This window comes from Periophthalmus magnuspinnatus, chromosome 10 (genome assembly GCF_009829125.3).
Source record: "Periophthalmus magnuspinnatus isolate fPerMag1 chromosome 10, fPerMag1.2.pri, whole genome shotgun sequence".
In the NCBI taxonomy this organism is placed as follows: domain Eukaryota; kingdom Metazoa; phylum Chordata; class Actinopteri; order Gobiiformes; family Gobiidae; genus Periophthalmus; species Periophthalmus magnuspinnatus.
This window is the reverse complement of record NC_047135.1, coordinates 3105208-3126083: the sequence shown is the minus strand read 5'-3', so window position 1 is coordinate 3126083 and position 20876 is coordinate 3105208. Positions and strand designations below refer to the sequence as shown.

Sequence of the window (20876 nt, the reverse complement as noted above, 5' to 3'; positions counted from 1 at the left end):
TTTGTGAAAGAAGTGGACTAAGAAAGAAATATGAAATGGGGCCAGAGTCGATGGGACCATAAGCGCGCCCATGATCACTTCCTGTTTGAAAATGCAGCGGCTAGCGGGTTAGCTATGTCCGTTTATACATACAGTCTATGGTTTGAGGTCAGTCAGTGGTTTTTGTTGGTCAATATGAGAGTTAAAGTGAACTTTCATTAACCTTTTTACTAAAGTTTGGATGCCAAACTCTTTTGTAAATAAGTAAAATATCAAATCGTAACATGAGGAGCCCCCTGCAGGCTGACTGTAGCATTTTTATTTTCATATTTATTTATTTTTATTTAATTCATTTGATATTTATTTATTTTTTGTTTATTATTTTAATATGTATTTAATTTTAATTTATTCATTTGGCATTTATTTAATTTATTTTATTATATTTTATTTTATTTTTTCAGTATCAAATTGTTCAATCAGTTGGTTAAAAAATGTGTATAGTTTAAATATTATTAATGCTATTGTTAAATGTTATTAAAGTAATTTTTTGTTGTAAGTTGATCTATATTTCTTTCCTTTTTTTGCTTTTGTTTTGTTGTTATGTGGCACTTTTACAGACAAATTGTGGTATTATCGTTGTTCTTCATAATTAATCATTCATAATTGAGGTACGCCAACTTTAATAGTTTCGAAAAGCTCCACAAAAGCTCCGTCCTGGGATATTTTCAATGACCTAACTCCGCCAGCGTGTGTGTGTTTTGAATCAGTGTCAATGGAAGTTTCAGTTTCAAATCCCCACGGGCCCCTCGTTCTCTAAAATCTAAGCGAAACGGGAGGCGACCTAAAACCATTAGCCCGTGATACTGGTCCACATGTGCTAACTAGCTCAGGAAGAACAGGAAGCGGCCATGACATCACTCTCCCCGGGAGGAGCACTTCCTGTCTGACATTCTTCACTCAAGAGCAGCACAAAAAACCATGCACTCTCCAGGAAATGGCTTCTATCAACACACACAACGCACAAAAACCACCTCATCAGCCCGTTATCCCGCACACACACACCAGCTCTGCGCCCAAAACTGCAATAAAACCCGCCATAACACCGCCCATGTGTGTAAATCTGACACCGAAACCGTCCCCGTGTTGTGGCTGGAGCGTGAGGTGCATCCTGGGAAATGTAGTGGATCCTTATCTGTCGCTGCAGAGTTTGTGTGCCCCCCGAGGAGAGGCCGTCCCTGCCAGTGGGAGCGAGGCCTCAGGGAGCGGGACGGGCAGGGAGCGGAGCCAGGGGAGCGCAGGTGGGACAGAGCCAGAGAGGACACACTCGACCGGGGGGGGGGGGGGGGGGGGACGTCCATACCCCCCAGTGAGGGCAGAGACGCCAGATTAGCGCCGGTTATACGGACGCACAACACGAACAGAGCAAACCAGAGGACGCGACGCAACACTGAGGGCATGGACTGTGCGTATAAATAGACATAGCTAACCCGCTAGCCGCCGCCGCGTTTCAAACAGGAAGTGATCGTAAGAGACAGGCTCCATCGACTCTGGCTCCAATTCACTTTCTATTGAAAAATCGTCACCTCTTTTTCTGTAACTGCTGCGGTGAGTCTTGTTATTTTGGTCTTAAAATGTTCATATTGACCCGTTCTACATGATCCCGGGGTTTTTATTTCACTATTGAGTCCATAAATCAACAGGTTTAACTGACAGCGTTGCTAAACCAGCCTCGCTCCGGATTGGCTCGTTGGTTGCTATGATACTCGCAGTCAGGAATTCCAAATATGGAAGTCGGCGCCGATATAATACGACTTCTGCGTATTGTTGGTTTTCGAATTCTACGTTGCGATGATGGGGATTTGAATTTGGTCGTTTCTATTATTTACGCACTAGACCAGACATGTCCAAACTGAGGTCCCGGGGCCAAATGCAGCCCTCAGACCAATTTTTCTCGGCCCTCAAGCTTCTAGCTGATTGGTCCATATTACCTTAAACAGTACTTTTTACTGTATATTTCTGAAAATCTACTTTAACAAGCTCAAATATTTAATGTGTCCCACTGAGGATGTAAGAATGAATAAAATTGTAATAATAACGCAGATTTGAAGTTTTCACTGTATTCGCGATCAGACTATGGCCCTTTATATTTGTCCCGTAGTGAGAAAAGTTTGGACACTCCTGGACTAAACCCTGGATTTCTCTGTATTCTGCAAAGATCTGCATTTGAGCAATATTTATTTCCATTTCGTCTGCTTGTTTTACATATTATTGGCCTACAGAATGAATAGAATCGTGTTACGTCACAACCCAACAATCCAAAATCTAAAGAAAATAAAACAACGATGGAAAAGCGTTTGACTAAAAACAAAACGACCAACACCAGGGATGAGTTTGGTCTTAAAAAATGATAATAAAATGGACTCGTGTGAGCTTTAAGTCACGTTCTAATGCTGTAAAACCCTTTATTATTAGTCTGTCTACATCGCAAAACGCACCGTTCCACGTTGTGATGTCATCAAGTGGTCGTTTTCAAGTTAACAGCTCCTTTTTTTTACCTTTAGTTTAGTAGAAAATCAGCAATTCCAGGTTTAAAATGAGCCAAATGATTCAAGAAATAAAGTTTAAAAACACGGCGGAGCACTTCCTGTATCACCACATGATGACATCACAAGGTGGAACGGGGTGACGAGAGAAGAACTCAGCCTAAATATGCAGGTTTTTGTGAGTTAAACGTGTGAGAATGAATCAGAAAACGCAACTCCAGGTCTGTTTGTGACGAGGAAACGACATTAGAACAGAAAACAGCGTCACATTCGCTCTTTAAAAGCTTCAACGGCATCGAAATTAAACCAAACCGCGACTTTAAATGCAAACACGTCAAAGCAAAAAAGCGAGAAATGTACAGACCACCGGCTGAACCCGCTCCCCACAGTTTGAAAAACACCCCGCTCTGAAAACCACAGTGCAAAGACGTGCGGAGGGTGAGAGAGGTTGAAATGTGTTCGCGATTTGGGGCCCATCCAAGCAGATGATCGACTGAGGGCCCGAGTCTGCATCTGATTAACCCCGCGGTAACCAGCAGCTCCGCGTCAGGCTGTGAGTGGAAGTGTAGGGTTAAGGGCCCCCCTCGTATTATCCCACAGACGGGTCCCGTGAGACGCCGGGAGGTGCGTACGAGCTCACCTTTCACTAGCCCCGCCCACTGTTCACTGTTCTAGTCGTAGAATCTAAACGCTCCAGCTCATTCAGACTTACTCTTGGTCACGGTGTAAATGTCGGATCGCGGTGTGACTCTGAAGTGCTGTACGTTTGCGATTTGTTTTCTCCCCGACAAAACCCACGATGTCGATGAAACGTTCTGCACCGACAAAGACGCCTACGAAGGTTTGAACTTTGAGAGAGTTTAAACGAGAGAGAAATGTGAGAAAATGTTAACGCCTGTGTGAGAAAAGTGTATAAAGTGTGTGGTGAGGGGTTTTACAGACAAAAACAGAGAGAATAATGTAAAAAAATAAAGCTGATACTTCATGGATTTCGCCTATTGTGGGTTATTTTTAGAACGTGACCCCCGCGATAAACGAGGGACCAGTGTATATAAATGGAGAAAGCTAACGTGCTAATAGCTAACGTGCTGCTGTCAGACTTTTTTTTTTTGAGTTTTTTTTTTGAGTTTTTTTTTTTAGGGGGGGGGGGGTATTTTGAGGAGTTTTTAAAGTTTATTTTCTTAATTTTTTTGTTATTTTGAGTTTTTTTTTTTTTTTTTTTTTTTCTTGGAGTTTATTTTTCATTTTATTGAAAAACTGTGTCCTCTCTCTGTCTCTGCTGCTGTCAGACTCATTTTAGTCTTAAATGTTCGTATTAACCCTCTACATGATCCTGGGGTTTTTATTTCACTATTGTGTCTGTAAATCAAGATATGAACATTAATAACAGACAAATCCGGCGCCTTCTTTCCTCGTGGTCGCTCCTGCTAGCGTTAGCAACAGGTTTGATTGACAGCGTAGCTAAGCGCCTGTTACCTGCTAAATCAGTGGTGCGGACTGGAAGGGACGTTACCTTCAACAGCCTCGCTCCTGATTGGCTTTTTGGTTGCTATGATACTCGCAGTCGGAATTCCTGATACGGAACTCAGCTCTAAATTAGCCGCTATAACTGCTAGCCTCGATTAGCTTAATTTGAGTTGCCGTAGAAATTAACAATTCAAAGCAAAATACTAATGTTTTGAGTTGTGAAAAGTCCTCAAAATGGCGTCTGTAAACCGGAAACTAAGCCAGATGAATAAACACACACTTTGACCTTATGGTTTCTGCGCTGAAGCTTTTGTTTTGCTGTAAATCCAAACCAAAATCTGCCTCTTTTTTTTATCTTCAGAGCGGAGAAACGTTGCACAGTTTGAATTATCTTTTTACAAATTTTCTTTCCCATTTCTACAACATTAACAGATGTCATTTGGATTCAAACTTCATCTAAAAAAACCCACACTGAAACGCCGAAATCCCTGCGTTTACACAGCGCTGCTAAAGACGCTAGCTCCTAAACAGCGTAGCCTGATCCCAGCAGAACTCCACGCCGCTTCCACTTTCACAGTTTCGCCCCAAAAACAAATATCTCCTCCTAAAAAACATCCGCGTATCACATTGCTCCTCGTAGATGCGTTTACGCCCAAACAAATCTCTCTCGCTTCCAACACGAGACGAGATAAAACGTCGGCGAGCGCGTCCATACGGGACCCTGAGCGCCGCCGATCTGCACTCTACCAGATTTGTTCTCCTAACAATCAAATAAGTTTCTCATTAGCGTGACTTTATTTTGCCTCATTCCTGCGGTTTTGCTGCAGTGGCCTGTTTCTTCCCCTTCTTAACGAGAGAGAGCTAATTAGGCAATCAGACCCATTACTCTTCCAGAAGAGTTAGAGCTAGCCCGGCTAATTAGGGCTGTAAAATCTAATCATCTCTGCGAAACAGCGGCAGGCTAACGAGGCCTTGTTTAACGAACTAAATAACTTCAAGGGGGAGAGGGGCGGCTGATGCGTTTTTGTTATGAATTTGAAGGAGGGAACGCGGCGTAATTGAGTCAGTTTCAGCCCCTCGCACTTGTTTGTTTGTTTATGATTCTCTGATTATTACAACTGCCAAGAATATAGTGCTGCTAAATGAGGAATCGCACGTTAGCTAGCGCGCTAAAGGGCCGGGGCAGGGCGTTAGCAAAGGTTATGAACGCGCAGGGATCCGTCAGGAATTTAATACGCAAAACTGCAACCAAAGGGGAAAAAAAAACACAGAAAGGAAAACACGTACGGGGCGAGAGGCGCGTGTGGACCCCAGACGAGGCGCTGGGCCCGTCTCGCAATGAAGGACGTGCTCAGACGCAGAGTCAGAATCGTCTTGAGGTAAAGTAAAAGTTGTTTTTGTTTGGGTTTCTGCGATAAATGGAACAGAATCTCTGCAAACGCTTAAAGAAAAAGAAACTCCTCAAATGTTACGCTTCGGATTTTTTGTACTTAAATAAAAGTACGGACACCAGAACAAAGAAATACTCAAGTAAAAGTATTAAAGTACCTGTGTAGAAATGCACTTAGAGTAAAAAGTAAAAGTATTTTGCACAGATTTTGCAAATGTGGTGATTTTTATAAAGATTTGAGATGAATTTTGTTCAACAGAAACAATTGAATTAATGTTTTTTTGTTTTTTTTTGTACATTTTTGTTAATAAAGTAAAATAAAAAAATAAAAGCAAATAAATAAATAAACCCTCAGACTTTTCAGCAGGTCTCAAACTATAATAAAAATACTTAAACTTTTCAGTCCTGTTCAAAAATGTAGTGGAGTAGAAAGTACAGACACGTAGTGAAGTAAAAGTAAAAAGTACCACTGTAAAATGTACTTAAGTAAAGTACAGATACCTAAAATGTTTACTTAAGTACAGTACTTTTACTTTATGTTCCACCTCAGTATAAATAGTTGTATCACGTTCTACTTTTCAAAGTCACATTTCAGTCCAAACTTAAACTAAACATGATTCAGGCTCTGACTCAAAATTCTGACAAACTTTTGCTCTGGACCAAATATGGAAATTTTCATCCGACAAAAGAAAATCTAAACAAATTCACTCAAATTCACATCAAACTAAAACGTTACAACTTATCATTATTTATTCTTTTACTTTCAAACTTCCACGTCCCGTTGGCTCCCTCCCTCCTCCCTCTATCACCTCCCTCCTCCCTCTCTCCTCCTTCACCTTTTTCTCCTCTCTCCTTCTCCCTCTTCTCCCTCCCGTCTTTTCCCCGTCCCGTCCTTTCTCCTCCATCCTCTGACCTCTCTCTTCCCCTCCCTTCTCCTTCCTTCCCTCCCTCCTACCTCCCTTCTCTCTCTGTCCTCCCTCTCACCTCCCTCTCTCCTCCCTTTCAACTCCATCCTCCCTCCTCCCCCACGCACTTCTCTCTTCCCCTCCCTTCTCCTTCCCTCCCTCCCACCTTCCTCCCACCTTCATCCCTCCTCTCATCTCCCTCCTACTTCCCTTCTCCCTCTCACCTCCCTCTCTCCTCTTCCTTCCTCTCACCTCTCTCCTCCTTCTCCCTCTCACCCTTCTCCTCCCTCCTCTTCCCTCCTCTCTCCTCCTCTCTCCTCCTCTCTCCTCCTCTCTTCTCCTCCCTCCTCCTCTCTCCTCCTCCCTCCTCTCTCCTCCTCCCTCCTCTCTCCTCCTCCCTCCTCCTCTCCTCTTCTCACCTGACCTATTTTATCCAGAAAATCGCTCGTTGGAAAAACACAGATATTGTGCTGTTGTTTTCTCCTCCCCCTTGTTCTAATTTGCCGTTCGTTAATGTCGCCCTGACACCTGAGCCACGCGGCGCCGGGGGAATAGTGACGAGAGCGCCCCCCCCCCCCCCCCCCCCCCCCCCGCACGAGAGCGCCCCCTGCACCAAAACACAGCCAAACACACAACCAAAGCAGGAGGAGCTGGAGACTTTGAGAAACATTTTAAATTCATTAGTTTGTGTCATTTTACTTCATAAATCCTTCCTCTCTCCTTCTCCTTCCTCACTTCCATCTCCTCCCTCTCTCCTCCCTTCCTCTTCTCTCCTCCTTCTCCTCTCAGTCACCTCTCTCTCCTCTCCTTCTCCTTCCTCACCTCCATCTCCTCCCTCTCGTCTCGCTCTCCCCTGCTCCTTCACCTCCCTCTCATCCCTCTGTTCCTCCTCCCTCTCTCCTCTCCTTCCTCATCTCCATCTCCTCCCTCTCTCCTCCCTCTCTCCTCCTTCTCCTCTCAGTCACCTCTCTCTCTCTCCTCTCCTGCACCTTCCTCACCTCTATCTCCTCACTCTCATCTCTCTTCCTCTCTCCTCCTTCCTCTGTCTCTCCTCCCTCTCTCCTCTCTCCTCCTTCCTCTGTCCCTCCTCCCTCTCTCCTCTCTCCTCCTTCCTCTGTTCCTCCTCCCTCTCTCCTCTCTCCTCCTTCCTCTGTCCCTCTCTCCTCTCTCCTCCTTCCTCTGTCCCTCCTCCCTCTCTCCTCTCTCCTCCTTCCTCTGTCCCTCCTCCCTCTCTCCTCTCTCCTCCCATACTTCAACCTTCCATGTCTCATTTTTTTTTTTTTCATTCTGCAGAAAAATAACCAAACATCTCCCAGTCGCACAAAAACGAAAAAGTCTCAGGACAAACACAACGATTGTTCCATTTATAAAACACTGAACGATACGTCGACATAGTCCGATTTGTGACAGGCTTATTTGAGACTGTAGAGACGATACTCGATACTCGATACTCGATACCAGTGTCGATACCAACAACCGGCTCCTCACAGTCACGTTTAGATCAAAATCACAGCAGGTTTCCATGTGTCACTTATGAGTCTGATGAAGCAAACATCTCTACAACTGCTCAGAAAAAGCCCAATTTTGTTCAACTTTCATGATTTTTAAGCTTCTAGTTTTTATTATAAATGAGTAACTGACTTTCGACGCTTTTAACGACCCTTTAAAGAGCAGAGAGTGTGTCCTATTTTAGCAGAAACAACACACAAACACATCACACTTTGCTCTAGTGGTGTGAGAGAATGTCTTGTTTGCTAAACGAGATTATGACGGTTTTACATTTACATTTCTTGGCACAAACATAAATACAAAAGATTGCCGCACGATTAGTTAAAGTTAGTGGGAAAACGTCAAATCAATATCCCAATAATCAAGACTAAAACTAATATTGAAAGTAGATTCTGATCTGAAAACAAGTTGAACCGTTCCAGAGCAGGTTTATAAAGTTATTAAACGATATTATAACTTAAATAAGACCATGTGATAGTGTTAGAGAAATGTTTTGATCAATTCTGTGGTATCAATATAGAAAAAAGACAAAAAAAAACTCAGATTTTAGCAGAGAGAATCGAACCTGAGATTTAAATTTTAGCCTCATAACGGCTTCATGTCGTGTCGGGTTAGAGATAATAAAGCAGGAGGTTCAACTTTGCACTAAAACGATTAAAAAATGCACAATTCTGTCCCACGAGGAGGTAAAAACGAAGCATAGAAGCATAAAGTCTGAAGCAGAGAGCCAAGTTTCATATCTGCAAGTCTGACTGTGAGTCTCATAGCGACCAAAGAGCCAATCAGGAGCGAGGTTGTTGAACGTAAGGTAAGGATGGGACAATAAACAATAAAATCATTTATCGTGATAAAAAGGGTCGACAATAATGGTTTGTGGCACTTTTTATATAATCGTGATCGTCGCAAACAAAGATAATCACCGTTTTATCACCAAAATGTGCAGAAAAAAGCGACTTATCCAGAGGGGAGTCGACAGGGGGGGGAGGGGTCTGTTACCGGGGGCCCCAGGGTGTTAGGGGGCCCAGAATTAGACCCTCTTTCTATTAATTTGTATTACAGGGGACCAAAATTTCAGTTGACGTCCCTGCTCATCCATAATATTCTCTGCTAAAGTTATAATTATTCAAATCCATAACAACCGTGATTTAATCGTTAATCGCAATTATTTTGGCCGCGATAATCAGGAAATTAAACAAATTTCAGTATCGTCCCAGGCCTAGTTGAAAGTAACGGCTCATCTTGCGTCAAAGCTTAGCAACGCTGTCAATCAAACTTGTTGCTAACGCTAACGGGAGCGACGTCACGGAAAGAAAACGCCTGATTTGTCTGTTTTTAATGTTCTTATCTTGGTTTTTACAGACACTGCAAGATCACGTAGAGCGGGTTAATACGGACATTTAAGCGCGCACGTGATCACTTCCTGTTCGTAACACGGCGGCGGCGGCGGCTAGCAGGTTAGCTACGTCCGTTTATAAACCCAGTCCGTGGTCTGAGGTGCAGAGCGGCCCGTGCTGAGAGTGATGGGCGGGCATGTTGTCTAAAGGTCACGTGGTTGGGTGCAGCTGTCTCCAGGAGCGCTGAGGTGAGGCCTTTCGCTTCACTGGAGCGTAACCACGGTGACGCACACACATTTTGACACACACAGCCGCACACGCACACACACAGAGACGCACATACAGGTATAAAAACAGGAGCTTTTTGACGGAGCAGTGGCGCGAGCAGGACAGCTGTGTTCATCAGATAGCACAGGTCACTGCCTCATTAACACTCACATAAATACACTCAAATGAGGAGGAAACGAGAGCGCCGGACGAGGAGCGCCGGACGAGGAGCGGCGGACGAGGAGCGCCGGACGAGGAGCGCCGGACGAGGAGCGCCGGACGAGGAGCGCTACGGACACAACTGTGGACGATTCTACTTTGAAACAGACTCAGACGCTCCCGGAAACGCTCATTTAAAGCAAAAGAGTCCAAACATTTTACAGCAGCGACGGAGGAAGTATTCAAGTAAAAGTACACATACTGAAACAAATACTCAAGTAAAAGTACACATACTGAAACAAATACTCAAGTAAAAGTACACATACTGAAACAAATACTCAAGTAAAAGTACAAGTATCACGTGGAAAAAGTCTACAAAAGTATAATTATTAAAGTTCCTGTTTAAAAATGTGCTTAAAGAGTAAAAAGTTAAGTATTTCGTGCAGATTTTGAGTCTTTTAAAGCTTCAAATGTGGTGATTTTTATAAAGATTTGAGCTGAATTTTGTTCAAAAGAAACAAATGAATCAATGTTTTTTCCTAATAAAATAAATTTCTCCCAAAAATGCGACTTATACATGTTTTTTTCTTCATTATTATGCGTTTTTTGGCTGGTGCGACTTATACTCCAGAGCGACGTATAGTCTGGAAAATACGGTGCTCACTTGCGTTACTGAAGTAAAAGTACAGATACTGGAGCAAATACTCAAGTAAAAGTAAAAGTATCACATGAAAAAGTCAACTTAAGTAAAATGGTTAAAGTTCCTGCACTTAAAGAGTAAAAAGTAAAAGTATTTTGTGCAGATTTTGAGTCTTTTAAAGCTTCAAATGTGGTGATTTTGATAAAGATTTGAGCTGAATTTTGTTCAAAAAAGAAACAAATGAATCGATTGTTTCTTTCCGTCTGTTTTTATTTGTATATTTTTGTTTTTCTCAAATTATAAATGTGTTAAAAATAAACCTCAGCCTTTACAGAAGCTCTTAAACTATAATAAAAAGTACTTTCACTTTTCAGTCCAGTTCAAAAACGTAGTGAAGTAGAAAGTACAGATACTGCTCTCAAATGTAGTGAAGTAAAAGTAAAAGTATCCACTGTAAAATGTACTTCAGTAAAGTACAGATACCTAAAAATGTTACTTAAGTACAGTATTTTACTACTTTTACTGCGTTACATTCCACCACGAGTTCACAGTAACAAAAATCCTTCTTTAAACTGCTCTCTACTCCACAGACCTGAGCTTCAAACAGTAAAAGTGAAAAAAAGTCTCATGTTTTAAATGTTTGAGGAAAAGAGGAAACAAACGAATAACATGAACAAGTGAGAGGAGGCCAAGAGTCGAACGACACGAGACATCGAGTCAAACACGGAATAAAAAAATGAATAAATAAATAAATGACCAACAGATTCAGCTTCAGACTGGACGAGTCACACACACAAACACACAACACACAAACACACAACATATACACAACCTCACACACACAAACACACACCATATACACACAACCTCACACACACAAACACACACCATATACACACAAACACACAACACAGTCACACACACAAACACACAACACACAACATATACACACAACCTCACACACACAAACACACACCATATACACACAAACACACAACACAGTCACACACACAAACACACAACACACAAACACACACCATATACACACAACCTCACACACACAAACACACAACCTCACACACACAAACACACAACCTCACACACACAACCTCACACACACAACCTCACACACACCATATACACACAACCTCACACACACACACCATACACACACAGGCCTCACATCTGCACTAAACACACTCAGATATACACACACATACACACCCCATACACACATGCACACACAGATACAGACACCGTATATACACACACAGACACACACACAGACACAATATACACACACACACACATATACAGAGTGTATATACACACACCGTATATACACACACAGTTACACCCACAGGCATGCACACATACAGATACATACACACACACAGGCCTCACATCTGCACACACACAGATACAGACACCGTACAGAGACTGTATATACACACACAGACACACACCCACACAATATATATACACACGCACATATACAGAGTGTATATATACACACACACACACACAGATACACACAGGCACGCACACATACAGATACATACACACACACAAGTTTCACATCTACAAAAGTCTAAACATACAGGATGGGTATACAAACACAGACAAGTGCACACGCAAACACACACACGAGCACACACACACCCCGATACACACACAGGCACACACACACAAGCACACACACATACAGATACACACACAGGCCCCACATCTGAACAAGTCTAAACAAACACAGGACGAGTTCACCTTATACACACACACAGGCACACCCCTACACACACACCCCTACACCCTCACACACAGACACACACACCCCCACAGACAGACACACACACACACACACACACAGCTCTATAAATCTCAGGCCTTTCATTTTATTTGACTTTGTGTAAATCTCACTCGGCCTCTGCATCAGTCAGACGTGTTTTATGACAAGAGCGAAAAGAAAGAAACATCACAGAGGACAGGACGTCACAGAGGAGGACAGGACGTCACAGAGGAGGACAAAAACGTCTCAGAGGAGGACAAAAACGTCACAGAGGAGGACAAGACGTCACAGAGGAGGACAGAACGTCACAGAGGAGGACAGAACGTCACAGAGGAGGATAAAAATGTCACAGAGGAGGACAGAACGTCACAGAGGAGGACAGGACGTCACAGAGGAGGACAGGACGTCACAGAGGAGGACAAAAACGTCACAGAGGAGGACAAGACGTCACAGAGGAGGACAGAACGTCACAGAGGAGGACAAAAACGTCACAGAGAAGGACAGAACGTCACAGAGGAAGACAAAAATGTCACAGAGGAGGATAAAACGTCACAGAGGAGGACAAAAACGTCACAGAGGAGGACAAAAACGTCACAGAGGAGGACAAAAACGTCACAGAGAAGGACAGAACGTCACAGAGGAAGACAAAAATGTCACAGAGGAGGATAAAACGTCACAGAGGAGGACAAAAACGTCACAGAGGAGGACAAAAACGTCACAGAGGAGGACAAAACTGCATCAGAAACCCAAACTCCTCCGTCAGGTCCACAGACTGACAGCTCTGTGGCCAAACTCAAACTCTGTCACACACTAATCATCCACAAATGAGCAAAGGATCATGGTCAGTGGAGTTTAAATATGTGGTTTTTAAATGTTTTTTTTTCTTTCAGTTGATTTAAAGCAGTAACACGAGAGGAAATGCACCGTTTCTTTTGGTTTCAATCCACCAAACACCTTCACATTCATCTCAGTCCGACCTCAGGACCATGTGGTGTTTATGTTACACACGTCAGCGATGCATCATGTGTCGAAGGGTCAAAGGTCACGGTTTTCTTACCTGTCGATGATGACAGGGTCTGACGGGGTCTCGTTTCTGTTCCCACAGCTTTTCTTATCACAGCATCGACTGCGGCGGGAAAAGGCAGAGGAGGAGAGAGTTAGAGATCAGTAAAAGAACAAATGAACGCACACAGCAGGAGGACTCAGGTGAGCAAACAGGAGCTCCACAGAGAAGGAGCTGAGACTTTAGGGAGATTTAAGAGCAGCACAGAGCGGGTTCACGGCACAGGCCTAACGCCGCGGCGGCAGAGATCAGGGCGATTTGGGGAAAAGTTTTGGCGAGCAGATAAAGCCGTGAGCTTGAACACAAACTTGAATTAGCCTCCAGGGCTCAGGTTAGCTCCATTTCTGTCAGACATCACACGGCAGACATCTTCTGTTCTCTATTTTCCTCTGTGCTCGTCCCCTCCCTCCAGCCCGCCTCTCTCTACAGCTCTTTCTCGCTCAGAAGTGGGTCACAGAGTGGTCCCACTGGACCTGGGGAGTAGTGCATTCTGGGTAGAAGGGGGTTGCATACTGATGTGACGAGCCTTTTCTGAATCATTTGACTGCGGCGCGTTACATTGTGTTGTGTTGTAAACCTCCTGTTTCCCACAAGAGCCACTGGGCCCACGCTCCCCCTCAGCACACACTGAGATTTATCCATCAAACTACTGTACAGAGGAGGAGAGGAGGAGGAGAACAGAGGAGAGGAGAGGAGGAGAAGAGAGGAGAGGAGAGAAACCGCCCCTGCTCATCACACACTGAGATTTACCTGATCCATCAAACTACTGTACAGAGGAGGAGAGGAGGAGAGAAGAGAGGAGAACAGAGGAGAGGGGAGGAGAGAGGAGAGGAGGGGAGAGAACCTGCTCATCACAGACTGTGCTTTACCTAATCCTGATCCATCAAACTACTGTACAGAGGAGAAGAGGAGGAGGAGAGGAGGAGGAGAGGAGAACAGATGAGAGGAGAGAACCTGCTCACTACAGGTCTGATCCATCAAACTACTGTACAAAGAGGAGGAGAAGAGGAGGAGAGGAGGAGGAGAAGAGAGAGGGAGGAGAGAGGACAGGAGAGGAGGAGAGAACTTTCTCCTGATCCATGAAACTACTGTACAGAAAGAAGGAGAGGAGGGGAGGAGGAGAGACACAAAGAGAGAGTGACCCTCCCCCTCTTTCTTGCTCTTCAGTCCCTCAGGACTTGAGGCTTGGAGCCAGATCAAGTTTCTGATCTCAACTGTTTCCTGCAGCAGATGAAAACAAGTCGTTTAAATTGCCTCATGTGATAAACCAGGAAGTGAGTCGACTTTTCACTCGCCTTTGTGTTCTACATGTGGAGGCTCCTCCTGGTGTTTCTCCTGGTGTGTTTCTCTTGGTGCTTCTCCTGGTATGTTCTTCTCCTCATGTTTCTCCTGGTCTGTTCTTCTCGGGCTGTTTCTCTCTCTTCTCTCTTCTTTTCTTCATGTTTCTCCTGATGTTTCTCCTGATGTTTCTCCTGATGTTTCTCCTGGTCTGTTCTTCTCCTGATGTTTCTCCTGATGTTTCTCCTGATGTTTCTCCTGATGTTTCTCTTGGTGTGTTTCTCTTGGTGTGTTTCTCTTGGTGCTTCTCCTGGTGTGTTCTTCTCCTGATGTTTCTCCTGATGTTTCTCCTGATGTTTCTCCTGATATTTCTCCTGATATTTCTCCTGGTATGTTCTTTTCTTGATGTTTCTCCTGGTGCGTCTCCTAGTTTGTGTTTCTCGTGATGTTTCTCCTGATATTTCTCCTGGTCTGTTCTTCCCCTGACGTTCCTCCTGTCCCGCTCTACATCCCATTTTCCTCCTGACGCCGCGTCGACTCTCGTATCGACCGAACCTCCTACGCTCCGTCCCCCTTCACACATCTGCGAGCGTCTGTATTTTAAGTGCAACTTGAGGAGGTCTCACTGTCACCGTCTCGCCGCAAAACTGCATCCTCTGCGTACATCTGTATTACACCGACTCAGGACCACGGCTTTGATTAATGACTTTTTCCTTGTCCTAATTAGCTGAACATGAGAGAGACGTACACACACACACACTTTCACGTGGATTTACACACACACACACACACAACAGAAATAGGCCAGGGCTCATCTCCCCCAACCCACTTTGAAGAAAATTATAAGATTCTATTGTAATTTAGCTGTGCTCCTCGTGTCTCCCCCCGGTTCACGCCAGAGGAGGCACCTAAAAGAGCAGGAGCATTCATCTTCCTCCGCCGCGTGGAGTAATGGCGTCTTCAAACGTGACAGCTCCGGCTCCTTACCTGCACATGATCTCGTGGGTCAGCAGGACGCGGCACATCTCCGGGTTTTTATCTTGCCCCTCGTACACGATCGCCTGGGGACGGGAAGGGGAGAAAAAAAAAGTACACGTTTTTAAGGGTTTGGTGCGAGAAAAAAAGAAAATAAGACAGGAGTGTGTGTTTTTAATCTGGAGCAGAGAGAGAGAACCGATCTGGCAAACGAGCGCACCGTGGGAATGGGGGTTTTTGCGAGCGAGGACGCCGAGTTCTGCGACAGTAGAAAACATGATGTGAGCCCGTGTTTGTGCGCTTGTATATTTGTATTTGGAGAACAGTTGGACCGCCAGACTGAGGATAGGACACCATCTGGTCCCTACAGCGCCGCGTTCCAAAACTCAAGTCTGGTTACCCCTCCAACCCCACTCGACGCGCTCTCCGGGGCTGATCACCCCACGCAAACACACACACACACACACACACACACACACATACAGCTAACTCTGCTCCAGACCGATGGCACTCGCGGCGCAATTGGCAAAACAAAACAACAAAAAAATCAGCGTGGAAGGGGCATATTTTCTTAGTTATCTCACTGATTTGAATGGAGACTCCCTTTGTGTCCCTGGGTCCACATGTGCTGCTCTGGGTTGTTTTGTTTTTTTTGTTTTGTTTGATTGAATTGGCCGTAACACACTCTGGGATCGTTTGTTCTGTTTCACATTGAGGAAATGAGGGTCAAGGTCCTGAGAGAGTGAGCTGGCATGTATCACTGTCTGTCTCACACACACAGAGGCAGGACCGGGCGTACACGTGTCCTCTACGTTTCTGGGGCTCTGTAAATGTATTCCACAGGTAGGACAGCTCGTTCATCACCGTGGACGGCTGAAGCTGAGGGCGTGAGACGGCGTGGGGGGGGGGGCAGGGGGGGGAAGCAGAGGGGCAGAGGGAGGGGCCCAAAACAAAACAAACCCTCACGGCGGAGCGGTTCAGAGCGTGTACTTTAAAACGGCGCTCACCTGTTTAGTCATGGAGTCAATGAGACGAACATACAAGTCCTGCTCCGTCCTGATCCCTGGACGACAGAGACAGACACAAATGTTAGACACAAAAAAAGCACACGTGGGGGGGGGGGGCGCCGTGGCCTCGCTCGGGACGTCCTGCGACTCACACAGGTGGGATCGGTGGAATGAGTCACACGTTCACAGGTTTGTCAGCATCACTCAGGACTCGTTCTTTTTCTGCTACATACATAGATTTAATGAGTAAAAAATAAATTAAATAAATATAAATAAATAGGCGGGATGTGACATTTATAATTTTAAATAATAATAATAATAATAATAATAATAATAATAATAATAATAATAATAATAATAATAATAATAATAATAATAAATAAATAAATAAATAAATAAATAAATAAAAAATAAAATAAAAAATACAAATAATAATATGAATAATGATGCCTGTTTATAACTTTAAATTGAGTATATTTTTTCCTGCAGTGTAAACAGTCCTGGTCTGGTCTCTGTTCTGTCCTGGGACTGTGGAGACTCGGCTCACGCGCGTTTCCAGAGTTTCCTCACTTTGTTTGGATCATTCACTCTTTTGTTATTGCTTCATAAAAGATGATGGAAGCTCGACTCACCGTTACTGTAGAGGAGCTGCAGCCTATAATGGATCCCATTGTTGGTCTTTTCCCCTGTCGTTTCCTACGAAAATGAAGCAAACAGCAGAGTTTAGTCCCGGGCTCAGACTCAGTTTAGCACCGGTTTAACGCAGGGTTTAGTCCCGGGGCCGAGACGCGCGCAAAGACTCGTTCTCCAGCTCTTTTTCTCGTCTCTTTTACGCGCTCCTCTGTAATAAACCTTGTATTCTTTCCACACTGGGCTCCTGACACGCTCCTCGCCTCTTTCACTGCGCGTAAATCAAATCACGAGCTCGTTTGGCGGCTGTAAAACGAAAAAGAAAAGCCTCAGTGTAACACGAATAAATTATCTGAGGAAGTGTGTGAGCAAAACGCGCAAAAGTCACATTAAACTTTGAGACCCGGAGCTGTGGGCCCGGTCCCGCAGCCTCGTGCAGCCCCCAGTGCCATAAAGCGACGTCTCCAAGGGCCACGCTGCACAAATGTTACACTATAATTAACGAGGACGCGTAAAATCTACTCACTGTGGTTTTGTTTGGACTCACGGCTTCACGACACTCTCCTAATCCTAATGTTTTAAAGCCATAAAGTGTGTGATTTTTTTTTTTTTTGCGCAGGCCCACGCTCATGGCTTCATTAAAACAGCTTTAAAATATGGCGCATTTGCATAGAGATGTTTTAACACAATCCACAGGGCGCGTGATGTTTTATTGATAAATGACCTCGCACAAACTGAAGCTGATCTGCAGGAGGACACAGGAGGATGGAGTATTCACCAGCGCGTGGAGGATGTGTAAATAAAACAGATATTTAAGCGCGTTGATACATTTTACATCTCTAAATATGATATTGATGTTTGGTTTAAAAATCAGATGGGGCAGAGCAGCGGGACGCGGCGTCACACTGAGAAAACGGAGCAGATGCTGAGAGGAAACTGTACCTCAATCTGAACACGAGCTATAAGAAACATATAGAGCAATTAGAAGTAAAGTGTTTGGTGAAAATGTGAGCAGACGCGCGGTGCCTGCTGTGCGTCTGCGCCACTCCTCTGCGGCTTTAACGGGCCGTGTCAAACTGTCAGCTCCATGTGCGTAAAGTTTGGAGGGTTTTGTGTGTGTGTGTGTGTGTGTGTGTGTGTGTCTCTCTTACCTTTTCCTTCTCGACAAAGTCCACAAACGTCGTCCTCTCGATCTCCACGGGCTGCCCCTGTCTGTCGTACAGCGCCAGGACGAAGTGGAAGAAGTTGGACTTGCGCAGGTTCGAGGGAGGCTGCTTCTCGAAGTGTGCGCGCGCCAGACCCACGCCGCTGCGGACACAAGAGGCACGAGGCCCGCGTGAAAACACAAGATGAGCACACACACACACATACACACATACACACGTACACACACAGAGCCACATGCAAGAACAGCTTTAAATCATCTGTGGAAACGCGTCGGACTAAATTCAATCCAGCTGCGATAAAAAACCCAACGCATAAATTAATCATAATAAATTAATAGTCATAAAAATAACATAACGTGTGGATAAATTGTAGCTGTCACTCCTCCTGCCAAATTAAATTAAATATTCATTTTTCACGGTGCACATTTGGAGTTACTTATTTCACTTGTAAATAACTCTGTAAACTTTAACTTTCCTGTTTATCAAAATGGTTCCTGGACGTTTTACGCGCGAATGATTTAAATTTGAACCGTTTTAAAATTTGGAAAATCCCTTCACAGAATTATCCTCGAATCCCCCTGAAACACTGAGACTTTGGAGCTAAAGTTGCAGCTGTTGTGCAGAGTGTGTTTCCTCGACATTCGCCCGCACTGCGCTCACGTTTACAGTCACATTTTGGAAAAAGCCAGAGGGAATTATCCGTAACTCCGCCGGTGAGAAACACACGCGGTTTTCCCCCCGTTACGCACAGCGCCCCGGACCTGTGCGCGCGCGGGGCCGCCTCGGGCTCACCTCTGAGCGGCCGTGTTGGCGTCCAGCACCCCGGCGCCCTGCATCCATGTCCGAACCGCGTTCATCCCGGCCACCATGGGCTCTTCTTTCATACTACTCCCACTCCTCTGGATGCTGTCGTGGATGCCAAACATCAAAACGCACCTTCGCACAGCCTCACTCTCTCTCCTCCTTTCCTTTGCTCGTTCCCTGCCTCCTTCCTCTTCCTCCTCTTCCTCTGTTTGATCGCGCTGTCACAAGAGCAAAGTGCTGTGGTCTATTTCACTTGAAGTTGCCGTGCGGCGCGTCGTTGTGCTGCGTGTTGCTCAAAGTAAACAAAAAAAAAGACGCGACATGTGGAAGGAGCCGACGGCGTCAGGGTGAACCGCGCGTCATGTCAGCAGCTCCAAGAGGCGAGGCAGGAAAACGGCACAGGGCGAAGATGAAGCTGATGAGCGCGAGATGAGAGCGAGATGAGAGCGAGATGAGAGGATGAGCCAAGTCCCCCGGATCAAGGTGACAAAAACGCAACAAACAGTCCACAGCGAGGGAAAACACGCCGCTCCTTTTGCGCCACTTCTAAAAACTCTTCTGAATGAATCGCGCAGTCACATTACGGGGCTTCCAAACAACCTCGTTCCCCCTGGAGGAATCACTTTGGACCATCTCTGGGATGCCAAACAGCGGAGGAACTAGTAGGTGAGGTGGGCGTGGCGTGCGCGGTCAAATGGGAACGCCTCTCACAAACACACAGTTAATAACGCGGACAATCAGCTGCCCACTAAACCAGAGCTGCCCGCGCGCGCTGTCCCCGCCTCGTCCCGCGCGCTCGCCCCTGTCCCGCCCCGGACCTGTCTTACATGTGTCTGCAGTCGGCAATTAACGCGCTCCACATCAGGGCTGGACGGTGTTTAATGCGCAAAAAGAAGAGACTAAGAGGAGAAGAAAGAGGAGGATAAAGAGGAGGATAAAGAGGAGGATTTCTGCTCAAAAGGAAACAAACTTGTGCTTTGAAATGTCACCAAAAGACCTTATTATTGTGAACTGTTAAACCATTATCAGAAATATGTTTTAACTTCACATAAAATTGTAATTAATCTGCTGTTTTGTATCGTGGCACCGGTTTGTCTAAAATAATTGTAATTTGTCAGAGTAAAATGCGCAACTTTATAAATGTTTTCATAAATATGTCATAGGTTTTGGGGACAGATAAATATTTGATTTCATGTCCAAATTACGGATGAAAAATAGTTTGAAAACATCTGTGATATAAGAGGTTTTATCTGATGGTTCTCAGGAGGAAAGTGAAGAGGTGAAGTTGGTGAATTATTTATGGCCACGTTTAAAAGTCCGCGTCTCTTTGGAGAGCTCCGAGCTTTACGCGCGGGCTCCTCGACTCAAATACAAAATGTTATAAATGAGACGCGTTAAAACTGATCATTTATTATCAGTTATTACCAGTTATTGTCAGTTATTATCAGTTATTCTCATTGAACGCAGTGGATGAGACGCGCAGTGGAAGTGTGCGCGTCAGAACAACATTACGCAGCTCTGGAAACCTTCAGATCCAACCAAAATATGAAATTAAATAAATAAAAGATAAATAAAAAAGACTGGAATTCGCTTTACTTCACACAACGATTTGAAATGAGCTGTTTTTAGATGCATCAGAGAAAACAACGCCCTGAATCCAACATAAATCTGAGGATTAGGCTTAAACTTCTCTGTCCTTTTTGTCCAAATAACGCGCTTCTTTAAACAACACCAAGACAAAAAAAAAAGTAACTAAAAACATTTGCGTGATGCTCAGAGGAGCGTGACAGTGCGCAGAGGTTCACATGTGCGCAGAGTCTGTGTGTTGCACATCTGCAGGAGCCGCACTCATGCGCCATCATCACACCACAGAGTCTAAATCAGATTGAACTGTACAGGGGCCATCTGCTCTGAGCCCTGTTTGGATAATCACAGGGAAAGAGGAGAAACCAAGCCTGTTTTCTTATCAGCAAC

General features: G+C 44.7%; 1 protein-coding gene across 3 annotated transcripts in view; it reads right to left on the bottom strand.

Moving 5' to 3' along the window:
• ebf1a (EBF transcription factor 1a) overlaps positions 1–19628 on the bottom strand; it is a 125586-nt gene extending 105958 nt beyond the window's left edge. For 2 of the 3 annotated variants that reach the window (XM_033974368.2, XM_055224647.1), the window contains exons 1-6: positions 18891–19628; positions 18084–18240; positions 16935–16998; positions 16303–16358; positions 15308–15381; positions 13037–13105 (exon numbers count right to left, since the gene is read on the bottom strand). In XM_033974368.2, the coding sequence (XP_033830259.1) occupies positions 13037–13105; positions 15308–15381; positions 16303–16358; positions 16935–16998; positions 18084–18240; positions 18891–19024 (554 nt within the window). In that variant the 5' untranslated portion in view covers positions 19025–19628. The remainder of the gene's footprint in view (positions 1–13036; positions 13106–15307; positions 15382–16302; positions 16359–16934; positions 16999–18083; positions 18241–18890) is intronic. The other variant, XM_033974369.2, reaches the window with a different exon arrangement.
• Between the last annotated feature and the right edge of the window lie 1248 nt (positions 19629–20876).